General features: G+C 42.9%; 1 protein-coding gene across 1 annotated transcript in view; it reads right to left on the reverse strand.

Annotated features, from left to right (window-relative positions):
- LOC145405068 (uncharacterized) overlaps positions 1 to 15,429 on the reverse strand; it is a 457,223-nt gene that overhangs the window by 240,307 nt on the left and 201,487 nt on the right. Inside the window, exons 13-15 of the mRNA XM_080276570.1 lie at positions 12,395 to 12,616; positions 12,057 to 12,220; positions 6,232 to 6,377 (exon numbers count right to left, since the gene is read on the reverse strand). Of these exons, the coding sequence (XP_080132696.1) occupies positions 6,232 to 6,377; positions 12,057 to 12,220; positions 12,395 to 12,616 (532 nt within the window). The remainder of the gene's footprint in view (positions 1 to 6,231; positions 6,378 to 12,056; positions 12,221 to 12,394; positions 12,617 to 15,429) is intronic.

Genomic DNA, 15,429 nt, shown 5'->3' on the forward strand with positions numbered 1-15,429 from the left:
AAAAGTGGCTGTTGTGTATATATACACAGCGACTTATCTTGCTCTCGTGTTCCTGAACTCGATTCTTCTGAATTCTCTACACTCTGGCTTCGGCTTTCCTGTCATTCTCTGACTAAATATATCTGTGCTGTTTACTTTTCCCCTAATTCTACTGACTATCAAAAATTCTTCGACTATCTTACATCTACGATGGAACACATTCTATCCATTTCTCCTTTCTCTGAAATCTCCATTCTAGGAGATTTCAATGTTCACCACCACCTTGGCCCTCCTCTCCTTTCACTGATCCACCTGGTGAACAAGCCTACATTTTTTCTATCCTTAATGACCTAGAGCAGCTTGTACAGCACCCTACCCGTATCCCAGACCGCCTTGGAGAGAGCTCCAACATATTTGACCTCTTCCTTACAACTAATCCTTCTGCTTACACTGTTAATCTTTTCTCTCCGTTGGGCTCCTCTGATCACAACCTTATCACCTTAACTTGTCCTATCACTCCGGTACGGCCTGTGGACCCTCCAGGGAAACATGGTCTGTGGCATTTTAGAGCTGCGGATTGGGAGGCCCTCAGGCAGTACTTCTTTGATTTTCCCTGGAATGATTATTGCTTCCATGGCCGCGAGCCATCTGAGTGTGCCTTGCACATTATGGGGGTTATTCTCTCGGGCATGGAAGCATACATTCCTTTCTCATATCCTTTGACTAACACAAGAAAACCTTGGTTTAATCATGCTTGTTCTAATGCTGTGCGTAACAAGGAGAGGGCCTACAAAAGGTACCGGAGCCAACCCATCCCTGAATCACATCATCTTTACGTTTCTGCCCGGAATCGTGCTAAGTCTTTTCTTCTCTTTGCTAAAAATAATTTCATCCATACTAAACGCTCTCAACTCTCCAACTCGAATTCTTCCTGGTCCTTCTGTCACCTTGCCAAAAACCTTTCTAACAACTTTCCCTCATCATCCTTCCCTCCTCTTTTCTACTCTGATGGTTCTGTAGCTATTTCTTCTACTGATAAAGCAGATCTCTTCGCACAGACTTTCTCCTCCAATTCCACCTTAGACGATTCCGGTGCTGTTCCTCCATCACTTCCCGCCTCTGACTTCCTCATGGCTAACATTAAAATTTCTTCAGCTGATGTATTTTCTGCCATCACTGGCCTCAATACTAACAGGGCATATGGGCCTGATGGGGTCCCTCCTGTTGTTCTCAAGAACTGTGCTTCTGTGCTTACACCCTGCCTAGGCAAACTCTTTTGCCTTTGTCTGTCAACTTGTACCTTTCCTTCTTGCTGGAAGTTTGCTCTTATTCAGCCAGCCCCAAAGAAGGGTGACCACACCCAACCCTCCAACTATCGTCCAATTGCTTTAACGTCCTGTATTTCTAAAGTTTTCAAGTCAATTCTCAATTGAAAAATTTTAAGGCATCTTTCCCATCACAATCTTCTTTCTGATCGTCAATACAGGTTCCGTCAGGGACGCTCCACTGGCGATCTTCTCACCTACCTTTCAGACTCCTGGTCATCCTCCTTTCGGGACTTTGGCGAAAGGTTTGCCATTGCACTTGACTTCTCAAAAGCTTTCGATCAAGTCTGGCATAAATCTTTAATTTCCAAACTGCCCTCTTACGGTTTCTATCCTTCTATCTGTGCCTTCATCGCTAGTTTCCTTTCTGGTCGTTCTATAGCTGCTGTTGTACATGGCCATCGTTCTTCTCCTAGATCTATCAACAGTGGTGTTCCTCAGGGCTCTGTCCTATCACCAACTCTCTTCCTTTTATTCATCAATGACCTTCTAAGCTGTACATCTAACCCTATCCACTCATAGGCTGATGACTCCACCCTTCACCTTTCCATTCGGTTCCCGCAACGCCCATCGCAGCAGTTACTTCAACAAACAAGGGATGACGCTATGGCACACCTAATGTCTGACTTGGCTCGTATCTCTGACTGGGGTTAAAATAATCTTGTTGTTTTTAATGCATCTAAGACTCAGTTCTTACACCCATCAACCCGTCAAAATCTTCCACAGGTATACCCACTAATGTTTAATAATATTCAGCTTAATCCTGCATCATCCTTGAACATGCTTAGGATTTCATTTACTCATGACTTATCTTGGAAAGATCATATTACATCTCTTGTAAAATCTGCTTCCAAGAGATTGGGTGTGCTAAGCCGACTCCATTCTTTCTTTACCCCTGCACAATTGTTGACTCTATACAGGGGTTTTATCCGCACCTGTGGGGAGTACAACTCTCATGTATGGGGAGGCTCCCCACATACAGCTCTGTTCAATAGGGTGGAGTCAAAGGCTTTTCATCTCATTAACTCTCCTCCTCTTACTGACCCCCTTCAACCTCTGCCTCATAGCCGCACTGTTGCATCTTTATCTCTACTTTAATAGTCACTGCTCCTCTGAACTGTCTGCATGCATTCCTCCACCTCTACGATGGGCGCGTAGCACCCGTCTAGCAGCAAACTTTCATTCCTTTTCTGTCCAACTCTCTAATGCAAGAGTTAACCATTACTCCCAGTCCTTCATTTATCCAACAGGTCAAATCTGGAACTGTCTCCCTCTGTCTGTATTTCCTGCTGCCTATGATCTCCAGTCTTTCAAACGCAGTGTGTCCAGGCATCTCGAAATGAATGGATCTTGAATTTGGCTCTCTCTTGTATTTTGTTTTTCTCTTGGAGGGAACTGTTATTGCGGGCTCATGGCCTTTTGTTCCTTCTTCCTCGCATTAAAAAAAAAAAAAAAAAAAAAAAAAAAAAAAAAAGAGTATGTGCTTTTGAATTGCAAAGAGTATAAGCTCGTGCTTTCGTTCTCTTCACTGCCTAGTGTATGAGAAAGGGGTAAAACCTGTTATGTCCTCTTACAGCTTAAAATAATTTTGCGTCAGTTAGGAATAAAGTCACTGTAAGCAAGGGGAAGACAAGGAATAAAAGGCAGAATGGTCTTGCTGCTGCCACAGGTAGGGTATGATTACTAAGATAAACTTCATTGTTGCGGCATCCTTATTGCTGCTGTATCATCACCACAGCAATTGAAAATAATGTAGTGTATTGCAGTCACAAGAGTTTTCCTTAACTGGTCTTCAAAACTAGAGCATTCTGTATTTGAAATCCTGGGAAGCAAATACATCAGGATAGAGGGTTACGCTGCGCTTCGTGCGCGGAGTAATATTCGTTCAAATCGGGAGACATATATCTGAGAGTTAACTTCTAATATATCACCACCTCATGTTATTCATTTTTTGTAATTCTTAACATGATACATTATTTTATATGACGTAATGGAGGCACAGAAGTTTTACCACATATTCACTAAGTTTTCACTGAACGTATATCGGTGCAGAGTGACCAAAGCAATCTGAAGCTCTGCCGTCACTTCTTGGGGCGACTGTACAATCATTTCTTGCCTGTTTCTAGTTGTTATATGCCCTCTCACTAATGTGTTTTCTGTATCTAATCCACAACAAGTCTTTTTTTTCTTTTACATTTTTCTTTTACATTCTGTATTACACCATTTCTTTATTTTCATTTCTGTTTTGGACTCCTATTTCAAAAAATTTACAAAATTTTCTATACATAAATTTAAATCTTGTCCCCTAAGCTCATTTTCCCAATCTATTTCTAAGAAGTACTTTTTAATGTCATGGTAGATGTCTTTTTTGTAGTCTGTGCTTTTTCTATAACTCTCATTACTGGTAACTATGTCATATTCAGTCTTGAAGCTGCAATTTAATACTGCATGTTTACTTTTGCCAAATGGAGGGTGATACATTATATTGTCAATATCATTTTTTGGACATGTGGAGAGAATGGAGAATGAAAGACTGACTAAGAGGGTGTATGTAGGTGAGGTGGAGGGAGGGAGAGGGAGGGGTAGACCGAGGATGAGGTGGAGGGATGGAGTTGAGAGGTATATGAGGGAGGGGGGGGTGAGTTGGGGGGAGGGTAGTCAAATGGTGGGTGACAGAGTGACTTGGAGGCGTTTTGTTGGCGGCCACCCTTTGCGGGATTAGGGCGTCGGGCTATAGATAGATAGATTTTCTTGACTAGCAAATATAAGATCTAATAATGATGGATCATCAAGTCCTCTTTTTCTGGTGTTTTCCTTTACATGTTGTGTCAGGAAAAACTCCTGCACAAGATCCAGCAACTTTTGGTGTAAAGTGGAGGGACTGTAAGAAAATGTTCTGGAAAGAGATAAAGAGAGATAGACAGGGTGGCAATGAAGTTAGTTGGGTAGTGAAAGATAAAAATGGTAGATTGCTAATGGAGAATGGAGAAAAAGGGAGTAGATGGAGAGAACACTTTAAGGAATTGCTGAACATAGAGAATGAAAGTGATGCGAGTATAAGTGGCTGGGGAATGGCTGGGAGAAGCAGGGATGTGGGAACAGAGGAAGCAATCAGTAGGATGGAAGTTGTGGAAGCAATAAAGAAAGTCAAAATGGGGAAAGCCGCAGGAACTGATGGAGTATGTGGCGAAATGCTGAAGCATGGAGGAGAGATTGTAGTAGAATGAAGAGGAAGATGTGCGGATTGGCCTGGGAGGAAGGCAGAGTCCAGGAGGATTGGAAGTCAGGTATAATTATTCCCCTGTACAAAGGAAAAGGGGAAAAAGAAGTGTGTGGTAATCATAGGGGCATTTGTCTTCTTAGTGTAATAGGAAATGTATATGGCAGGATACTTACTGACAGAGTTAGGGAAATAACAGAGGAATTAGTTGGAGAAGAACAGAGAGGTTTTAGGAAGGGAAGATGTTTTTTGAAGTCAGATATTCATTCTTAGATCTTTAATGGAAAAGTTTCTAGAGAAGGGAAAGAAGTTGTATGCAGCCTTTATGGATTTGAAGAAAGCATATGACAGGGTGGAAAGACAAGGACTGTGGAAAGTATTAAGAATATATGGAGTAGATGGGAAGTTGCTGAATGCTGTGAAGAGTATGTAGGAGGGTGCTAAGGCTGCAGTGCATGTGGATAGTGAGCAGAGTGAATTTTTCTATTTGAAGGTTGGGTTGAAACAGGGATGTGTCATGTCTCCATGGTTGTTCAATATGTACATGGATGGGATTATAAAAGAGATACAAGGTAGGGCAGTGGATGTTGGAGTGGCCCTAATCAGAGAGGGCAGTGTTTGGAAACTCCCCATACTGTTGTTTGCAGATGATACTGTGTTGTTAAGTGAAGAAGAAGGGGAACTGCAAGGCTTGGTGGATGAGTTTGGGAGAGTGTGTAAGAAACAGAATCTAAAGGTGAATGTAGTGGAAGAGTAAAATTATGGTCTTCGAGAGAAATGAAGTCAGTGAATGTACAGTGAGGATGGGTGATGAGGAAATGGAAACTGTGAGTTCGTTTACATACTTGGGTAGTGTGATGATTAAGGATGGAAGTTTAGAGGGTGAAGTGCTTGAAAGGGTATAGCAAGGAAGAAAGGTTGCTGGTTCTTTGAAAGCAGTGATATAAAACAGGGAAGTGAAAATGGAAGTGACAAAGTTACTGCATGACAGTACTGTGATATCAACTCTAAGGTATGGAAGTGAAGCTTGGACCTTTTTGGAGGGACACAAGAGCGAGAGAAGTGGAAATAAGTTATTTGAGAGTTGCATGTGGAGTTATGTGGAGAGACAGACTGACAAATGAGGAAGTGAAGGAGCATTGTGGTTTGGATGTGGATGTGATAGGAAGCGTTAGGAAAAACACAATGAGGTGGTTTGGCTATGCGGAGAGGATGGAGAGCGAGAGACTGACAAGGAGAGTGTATGTGAGTGAGGCAGAGGGGGGGGAGGGGGAGGGCGGGAGACCAAGGATTGGATGGAGGGATGGAATGGAGAGGTATACGAGAGAGGCGGGTGTGAGCTGAGAGCAGGGCAGTGAAATGGCGGAGGATGGGGCGACATGGATTGTTTGTGGCCACCCCTTATGAGATTAAGGCATCTGGCAATAGACAGATAGAGAGAAAGGTACTGTATAATTATACTGCATAATTATAGTGATTTCTTTCCATTTGATTATTTTTGCACACCACTTTTGAAAAAACTAGTCAGAGGGGTTACTTTCATGAGCTGTCATATAATATTGCTATCCCCTTAGGTGTTACATAAAAAACCGGGGGAAAATGCAAAAAAAAGAACAGATCTGAAGACATGGTGGTGCTGTACAATATCAGTGACTATACAGTACTGTATATGAATATAAAATATTAGAAATTCTGAACCTAGCATACCTCCTTGTGAATACACGAGGGGAAGTCGTGGGGCTAAGCAGAGGTACAGATTTGGAAGGTGAGGAAGAATGCCAACCAGTGATGACTGACCTGCTGCTTCAATTCCTTTACTGGCCAAGTGGTACAACAGCCAGTTGCTCATCACGCTGGTTGCAAAAGGGTGCATTGTAGAGGAAACATAATTGGAATGCAAAACAGTTACTGCCTAACACAGTTAAGTAACAGATGACATGAAGTACCAACAGTGTAGTAAAAGGATGAATCTGGTAAAATTCTGTACCCAACCAGTACATTGTTTTGTGTCCCCATCTCATTATGATATGCATGTTTTAAGACTTACACTTGCCAAGAGAACAAGTATACTGATGATATACCGGCAATCTGCCTAAACTCACCAAATTATAAAGTTAACACACAAAAGAAAAACATTTTATCACTCACATACAGAAAGTGTTGAGTACATTATCAAGAGGTTTCACGCAGATTATGGTCATCATTGTCATCATTATCATCATCATCATCATCATCATCATCATCATAATCACCATCATCATCATCATAATCACCATCATCATCATCATCATCACCCCACCTCTTTTTTTATACCCTACCCAATGGTGGGATGAGGTAGGATCCAGATAGGATGAAAAAAGAAATGCAGGATAGTAGGCATACGAATAAACTGCATGCCCAGTGAAAAGGGCTACACACTCATTCACTCAAGAATCTTTTTCTGTCCCTTCAGGAGCATAAGGGCCTATAGCTAAGCTACTTGGTCCCAACAATTAGGTGAGGGTGATTAGCTTCACTTGCCCTTGAATGGTATTATGTGGGCAAAAAATTCCAAACTCCCCCCTGATGTAAACCTTTGTGGGTCCCATCTGTTTGCAATACCTTAGCCCACAAAACCACCAGCATCATTAAGTGAAATGATTATCATGTAGCAAAGTACTGTAAATGGTTTACAGGGTTAGAATAACCATTTTGCTTGTCAATCAGTGTTGTGTCACTTGAAAGCAGCACAACAATAAATGAGTGGATGGAGGGCATCCCCACTTACAACTGCAGGAAAAACATTTGGTTCAGCTACTGGATTGTGCACACCACCTCTACAATTGAAAAAACAAACAAACAAACAAGACATGCCACACAACCCCACAGACTTGCCTCTTTGCCTGGCATCAAAGAACCAATCAACATATTGGAATTGACTTTGTCCATAGAAGGACCAATCACAAGTTTTCCACTGACCAATCACAAGATTTCCCAGATGCCTGATTCTCCAGTGATACTGTACAAACAACCAAACAGCAGGTGGCATTAGGATACATCTGGACACTGAAGAGCAGAAGGCACTTTCCCTTATTGCTCAAAGTGCAGCTCGATTGATAAACTGTCCAGTTAATGCTACCTCACGAGAACAGGGCTTCTCTCCAAGGAATGGATCTGGAACGGTGGCGTCTTCACCGTGGGTCTGTCCCCCACAGGCTGTCGAAGCAGAGGAGGAGGACAGCATGGGGGCCAAACCACTGCAAACCCCCCTGGCCCCTCATGAGGCCTGAGAATCTGGAAGTGGCTTCAGTCGCTCAGGCAAGTACCACATCTCTCAACACAACACTTGCAACAACACTGTTTTTTCTACACTGAGAAATGACTCCCCGGCGGTCACTTCTCGAAGACTTTTAGCCGGTGACATTGAGAGCAATCCAGGACCCATCATCAAATACACATGTCCAGCATGCTCAAAACCTATCACTTCGTGCAGACAGACAAAGAGTTCAGATCAGTGCAATTCCAGCAAGAACTGGACCCAGTTCACCTGCACAACACTTGCATCCAGAGAATATTACATGAACACCTGGACCTGCTCCTTATGCTCCTTCCCCCAACCCACTAACCCCCCCACCAACCCCCCTCCTACTTCCTCCACACCTCCTCAGCCTAACCCACTGATCTTTTCCTCACCATCCAATCCTCAACCCCTCCCATTCCAACCCAATCTAATTCACCCTAACTCTTATCTCCACCACAACCTTCTCCTACCCCTTCCCCTCCACCCACGCCCCCACCTCCCTCCCCGTGCTGCAGCACCCAACACACATCATACACACAACATAAACATTCTTCAAATAAACATAGATGGCATAAACACTGAAAAACAAGAACTCACACAATTCAACACACAACAAAACATATACACTGCCATATTACAAGAAACAAAATTACACAGAACACAAAAAACACCTACATCTCATAATTTTGCCACCATTAGACAAGACCAGGCCAACAGCAGTGGTGGTGGACTCATCACCCTGGTACACCAATCCATCAATTTTTTGGATACCAGTGCACACACAAAATCACTTCTACCCCCACATGACACCACAACAGAAATACAATCAATTAAAATATGCACTGGCAACAAATCACACATAACAACTGCCAATATATACACTCCCACCCAGTTGTCCCCACCGTACCACACAATTACCCTCCTCAAATACAACACATCAGTAGCATACCCAACGTCATCCTGGGTGTTGATTTCAATGGCAAGGCATCGGCCTGGCATGTCAACAATCCTGACACAGACAGAGGGCTGGTACTACAATCCCAAACATATAATCTTTTCATCCTCAACAGTCTCCATCAACATATCCATATCCCACACCAAGCCCTCTTCCTCCCATCATCCCAAGACATCATCTTTTGCTACCCAAACCTCACCTCCACAACAACATCCTGGAGAGTGGTCAAAACCCTTGGGTCTGACCATCTCCCAATCATCATCACTACCAAAATCATAATCACCCCAGCTGGCCACAGACACACATACATTAATTATAAGAGAGCCAACTGGGAGGCCTTCACACCTGAAACAGAACAACATTTTGAAACATTAAACAGTACATCCACCACAAACATCAACACCGCTGTGCACATTTTCAGTACAATTATTCAAAATGCAGACAAAAGACACATCCCTACAGGTAACGGAAAGACACACAACCCCAACTTCACACCAGAAATTCAAGGCCTCATCAGTCAATGTGATACGTAACGACACTCCCCAACACCCCCTACAGTACAACAAACACAAGAACTCATCACTCAATAAACACAGCAAACACTAAATTGGAATAATTATCTCCAAACACTTGATCACAAAACAAACACCAGCAAACTCTACAAAGCACTAAACAGTATCACACTCTCCAGCAGCAACACTACACAATCACACTATGCCATCACAACAAGAGACATCATACCCTCAAACAAACAACATGCAAACACTCTCATCAATCACTTTTCACATGTCAGCCATCTAAACCCCACTGCGACGACCGATGTGTCATCCGATGCAAGAGACAGTTCCCCACAGACCCAGACTTCGCACCTTTCACCTACAACCAGACGAAGCACATTATTTGCAACCTTAAGCACTCATATGCCTGTGGACAAGACAACATAAGCAACATACACCTTAAACACCTTGGACCACAAGGCTTACAAGCACTCACCAACATATCAAACTGCAGCTACTCACACAACATCTGGAAGCGTGGCAACATCATCACTATCCCCAAACCCAACAAAGACTCCATGTTACCTTCCTCACACCACCCCATCACACTCCTCAGCACTCCCTCCAAAGTCACTGAATGACTGGTATTACGACTAGTTACACTTCACATCCCCCTAGCCCCATCACAACATGGTATTAGGCCACTACACTCCACAAACACTCTTCTTACAGACCTTACACAGACAGTTTTTGATGGCATCAATTCAGATAGACCAAACGCAGAACACTCCTAGTCACACTAGACATTAGCAATGCTTTTGATGCCATCCCCTGCCACAACCTCACAAACAAAATATTCAACACAAACATGCACAATAACACAAAAAGATGGCTGGCAAATTATACAGCAGGCAGATGAGCACATGCAACATTTACCGATCAGTCATCAAAAATCAGAAACTTCACATACGGCGTCCCCTGAGGATCTGTTTTGTCCCCTACTCTCTTTAACCTACACATGCATGACATATCCACACCCCACACACCACAAATACACATAGCTTCCTATGCAGACGACATAATACTTACAAGTACACACCAAAACGCAAACACAGCCGCACACATCCTCCAACCTTACCTCCACATACTACAAGATTGGTTCATCACGAGCAGGCTCAAAATAGCCCCACCCAAATCTACAGTGACCCTTCTCACAAAATGGACAGCAGAACACAGTCACATTCTACACCTCACCATAAACAACACTCCCCTACCAAACACACACACACACACACACACACACACACACACACACACACACACACACACACACACACACATAAAATTCTTGGTGTAACATACAGTACATCAATGTTAACAACACATCACAAACATTAAAGATAAATTAACACCAAGACTCAATGCCTTAAGGTCACTTGCCCATACAACATTTGGACATAGCAAAGAAATCACCATCACAGTATACAAACAATATATACATTCATTGATGAATTATGCAAGCCCTGCTTGGGCTTCTAACCTCACTAAAACACACTACAGCACTCTACAGACCATACAGAACAAGGCCATAAAAATTAATCACAGGCTGCATAGCTGCTACACCCACAGACCACCTACGCCAAGAAACCAAAGTCCTCAAAGTCGAAGATCATCTAGACATGAGAGGCACACAAATTCTTGCTGCTGCCTCCACAAACCCACACCATCCACTATGCTACATGGCAGCACATCCACACACACACCAAGGAACATCAAAACAACACCCAGCACACGATATCATACACAAATACTGTCATCTCTTCCCCCCTCGCCCTCCTCAAACCAGCTTCCAGAAGCATATCCATACCCAAATCACTCGCTGCTCCATTCAGTCACTTAAGACAACACACACCTGCGTGCACAGCCTCCTGATATCCACCCTTCTGAATCCTACCTCCCTCGTGAGGACAGGGTCCACCTGGCCAGGCTGAGATGTGGGGATCATCCAGCCCTCTTGAGTTATCAGAAGAGGCTGAATGACTCCATCACTGACGCCTGTCCAGGATGCAACACAGCACCCCATACTATGAAGCACATTATGGAAGACTGCACTGCACACAATCACCTGCGCTAACAACATACACTGCTTGAGAGCTCTGTGGGAAAGCCCAGTCTCAGCCGTGGCCTTCCTTAGGGACTTGGGGCTGTTTGGCCAAACTGCCTAGGAAACCAGTACTACTACTGCTCCAAGGAGTTAATAAGCACATAAAATGAGTGATAGGAGACACTGCAAGAAGAAGCAAAAGAGTATCTACTGTCAATGAAATTACACAAATGAGAAAGTCAGACCAATCAGCAATCACTGATCTCTGAACTTCATATCACTACAGTAAGGAAAGAAATCAAAGTGAAACCTGAGGCAAACAAGAAATTAAGCTTGCATTGCTTCAAGCTGACAGATGCCAATGTCTGACACTATGTGAGTTCTACCTGGAGTAATAGTGTCATCCCCTCTTATTGTTTTCAAAATCAGAAAAGAGTAGCACCTGTATTTTCCAGCAGGGTATCCAATACCTCACTTTGGAGTGTTTTTCATGTTTGAGGAAACACTTCTTTCTTGCCTGAGATGGGCAAAAACACCAGTCGAGAGTTCCCATCAGCAAAACAAACTTAGCTTGAACATTAAAAGGTTAAAAAGTTATCTTACCACCTGCTGAATAACAATACTATTCTTACATGATCATTTAATTTGAGAGGAAAAAGAATGAAAGAGAGAGAGAAAGACAAAACAGCAACTTACCAGCAGGCAAAGTTTTGGACAGGCCCTGTGGTAAGGTTGAGATTATTCAGGTAGAACAAGGTGAAGGGCTGGGGATCCTGATTTAGTTTGGAAGCTTCCTGCACTGGAAGAAATATCCCCTCCAACCGACACACCTCACTCAGTACCACACCATGCAATGATGTCTGTTATAGAGTAAGAGAAAAGGTCAATACTGCTAGAAGAAGAATATCAGAAGGCTTAAGCTTCATTAAGGTGAGATAAATGCAATTTGTACAACTCATTTTTTCAAGAGTTTTATTGTACTGTACCTACACACAGTTTATTGGTACATCAGAACTAATGCCTGTATCATTTACCTCTCTGTACGTAGCTTCTAGTGAGACTGGTGGGTGTTGAAGTGGGTGTAAGAGGTGGATGTAAAGAGCACACTGAAGAGTTGGACTTCCAGATATTAGGGCTAGCAGCTGTCCCAACCACCATGGCCGCTCTTGCTCACCATCATAGCCAGTTTTGAGCCTGTCCTCACCCTGAGATATATGGCAACCCAAGGCAACTGTGTCCAGGATTTTCTTCACCATCTGTTGAAAGGAAGGTATCTAGCAACTGTTTGGAACCACATCTTGGTATCTCATCGCAGAGGCTGTGATAAAATGACTTCAAAACATACTCTCACTCATATAAAATCCTTCATTCATCACATTTCACTCACCAATTTGCAGATTTTAGCCCGGCATTCAGGAGTTAAGCACCATGATAAACAATAAGGGGCTCAAGACTGACCCCTGATGCATGCCAATTCATGGAAAACTCATCTTTCAAATCTCCACTGACTCTCACTTGGGTGCAAGCACCCACATACCACACTCTAAGCACCTACTCCTCGATTCCAAGCTTTCTCATTGCCCACTTCACCACCTCCCTTGAGACTTTGTCAAAAACACTCTCCAAATCAACAAAACAAGGTACAGATCCCTTTTCTTTCCTTTAAGCATCTCTGTAGCTGTTGATCAATGAATATGACATTAGTGGTCTCTTTGTCGGACATAAATCAAAACTGGAACTCATTAAAATTCACTCTTTCTCTAATCATACCTTCTACAACTCTCTCCATTACCTTCACAATCTGGTCTAAAAGTATTATGCCTCTATAATTTCCTCTTTCCAGGGCATCACTCTTCCCCTTGTACATATTTACAATGACACTCTTCAGTCAGTCATCTGGGACAACACACTCGGATATTCTGTGATCATGCTTATCAAATCAGTAACCAGCCCCAGTCCTATACCTATTGTTGACTTCAGCATTTCAACAGTCAACCCAGACACACCTCTGCCTTCCCCAACTCCATCCTACCTATTGCCCTGCTCACAACAGCAGCGCCTACTGAAGGCCAGGGGCCAAACATAGGATCTGCTGACTCCACACTTTCCCTGTTCCAGTCAAACTCCCCATTCAGCACCCAGTTCTAATGCTCTTCAGGCATCTTTAATATCCTCACTGTTCACCACTACCTCTCGCTCACCAATCTTCACACACAGCTCGCCTACCATATCCCTGTTTTCTCTCTTCATCTAATTTGCCACATTAAATACCATATTCTTCCTTTCAACACTAGCTAGGTTATTCTGTAAGTCTTTGAGACTCAGATTTCACCCTGTATACCTCTTTTCTAGCCCTATGCATGGCAGCCAAGTATTTCTCTTTGTTAGCATCCCTTTTCCATACCCCCAAAAGTTTTCTTTCCTCCTTAACTACAGCTTCTATACCGTCATCCCACCACCATGGTACCTTATGTTTTAGAAGGTCCCCTTGTATATTCACACACTGAATCAGTAACTCTAAGGAGATTGTTCTTGAGGGGTCTGTACTGTTCATTGACACTTCTGTCAACAGCTCCCTGTTCAGCCACCATTCTACTCCTCTCTTTATAGAAGGCATCCCTTACTGTTTGGTTTTTTAAATTCCATATTTTCTCCTAGGTGCATAGGTCCTCTTCTTCGCAACCCGCTTCTGAATCACCATGTCACATACAGTATTAGTAATTTGTATTGCTGCACACACTCTTCACTCCCTATAACATAAACATCCCTCATCAACCTCCCAACAGCCCTCCTGATCAGGAAATTGTTAACCTGGCTACTATTTCCCCCAAACTCATATGTAGTCAACCTATTCTCTCTTTTCCTGAAATGTATGTTGCACACACTCATGTTAATTGCCTCCCAAAATTCAAGTATCCTGTTCACTTCCACATCCTCGTACCACAAACACACCCCTCAAGTGCCTCTTCTCATTTAAGTCCCCTACCAAAACTACAATCTCATCTCACATACCATTTACTACATGTATCAAGTCATCCCAGAAACTATCTTCTTCTATATCATCCAAGCCAGCCTGTGGAGCACATGCCAATGTAAATGAAATCGTGAGTCTACTAAACAAAATTTTTACTGCTATAATCTTTTCATACACCATCATTACATTCATAACATATTCCACCCATTTTTCCTTAACCAGGAAAAATGGGTGGAATATGTCACACAGGTAATGAGGGTGAATGAAAGGATTACAGCAATGAAAATTTTGTTCGGTAGGCTCACATTCTTCAAGCCTTTAGAATCCTGGCTCCACCTCACATGATATAAAACTGGTCAAGCCTGACAGTCTTCTCTAATAAATTAATTCAGCTACATGAGGGTCTCCTGTATCCCTTCTACAACACTCAGCAAAACAATGCAATGAGAAAAGCTTTTTTTTTCAACTTTAACCCATGCTACAATGACTGTAAACTAGTATGGGGCTACCAGACTGTTCTCATGTATATCGTCATATTTATCATCATCAACTTCACACAACTTATCATTGATAATATGACAGCAGAATCCAAATAAGAGCTTCTTACTGTTAATTAACCTGTCCCTCAGGCCAAGCAGACCCATCAAACGCAGGCAAGCAACTGCCCATGCAGGGCTGGTCTCATGCAGTGATCTGATGTTCCCTAACTGCTGACAGCACCTCAACACAGAAAGGCACTGTGAATAGTATGGAGGTTCAGTTCCTGGATGGATTCTGCATTTCTGTCACTCCATCAAGCTAACAGGGGCACCATAGCAGGCTCCACTTTACCTCATAATCTGATTACATGCTCACCACCTAGCACTGTAAATAGTTTCCTGGGTTACAGGAAATCATTAGACTTGTTACTCAGTGTTGGGCCACCTTAAGTGAAAAGATGAGCAATAAAATATGACAGAAAGGAAAAGGAGAAGTAGAAGGAAAGGAGAGCAGACGCTGAGATAAAACGAGAACGTGGAACGAAGAAGTGGGCAGCATTACATCAAATGGGTAGATGATGGCTGTCACCACCTACCACCAGAAAAGGAACACAGA

Source organism: Coenobita brevimanus, chromosome 65 (assembly GCF_032717465.1).
Source record: "Coenobita brevimanus isolate Jiangsu-jjx chromosome 65, ASM3271746v2, whole genome shotgun sequence".
Lineage (NCBI taxonomy): Eukaryota > Metazoa > Arthropoda > Malacostraca > Decapoda > Coenobitidae > Coenobita > Coenobita brevimanus.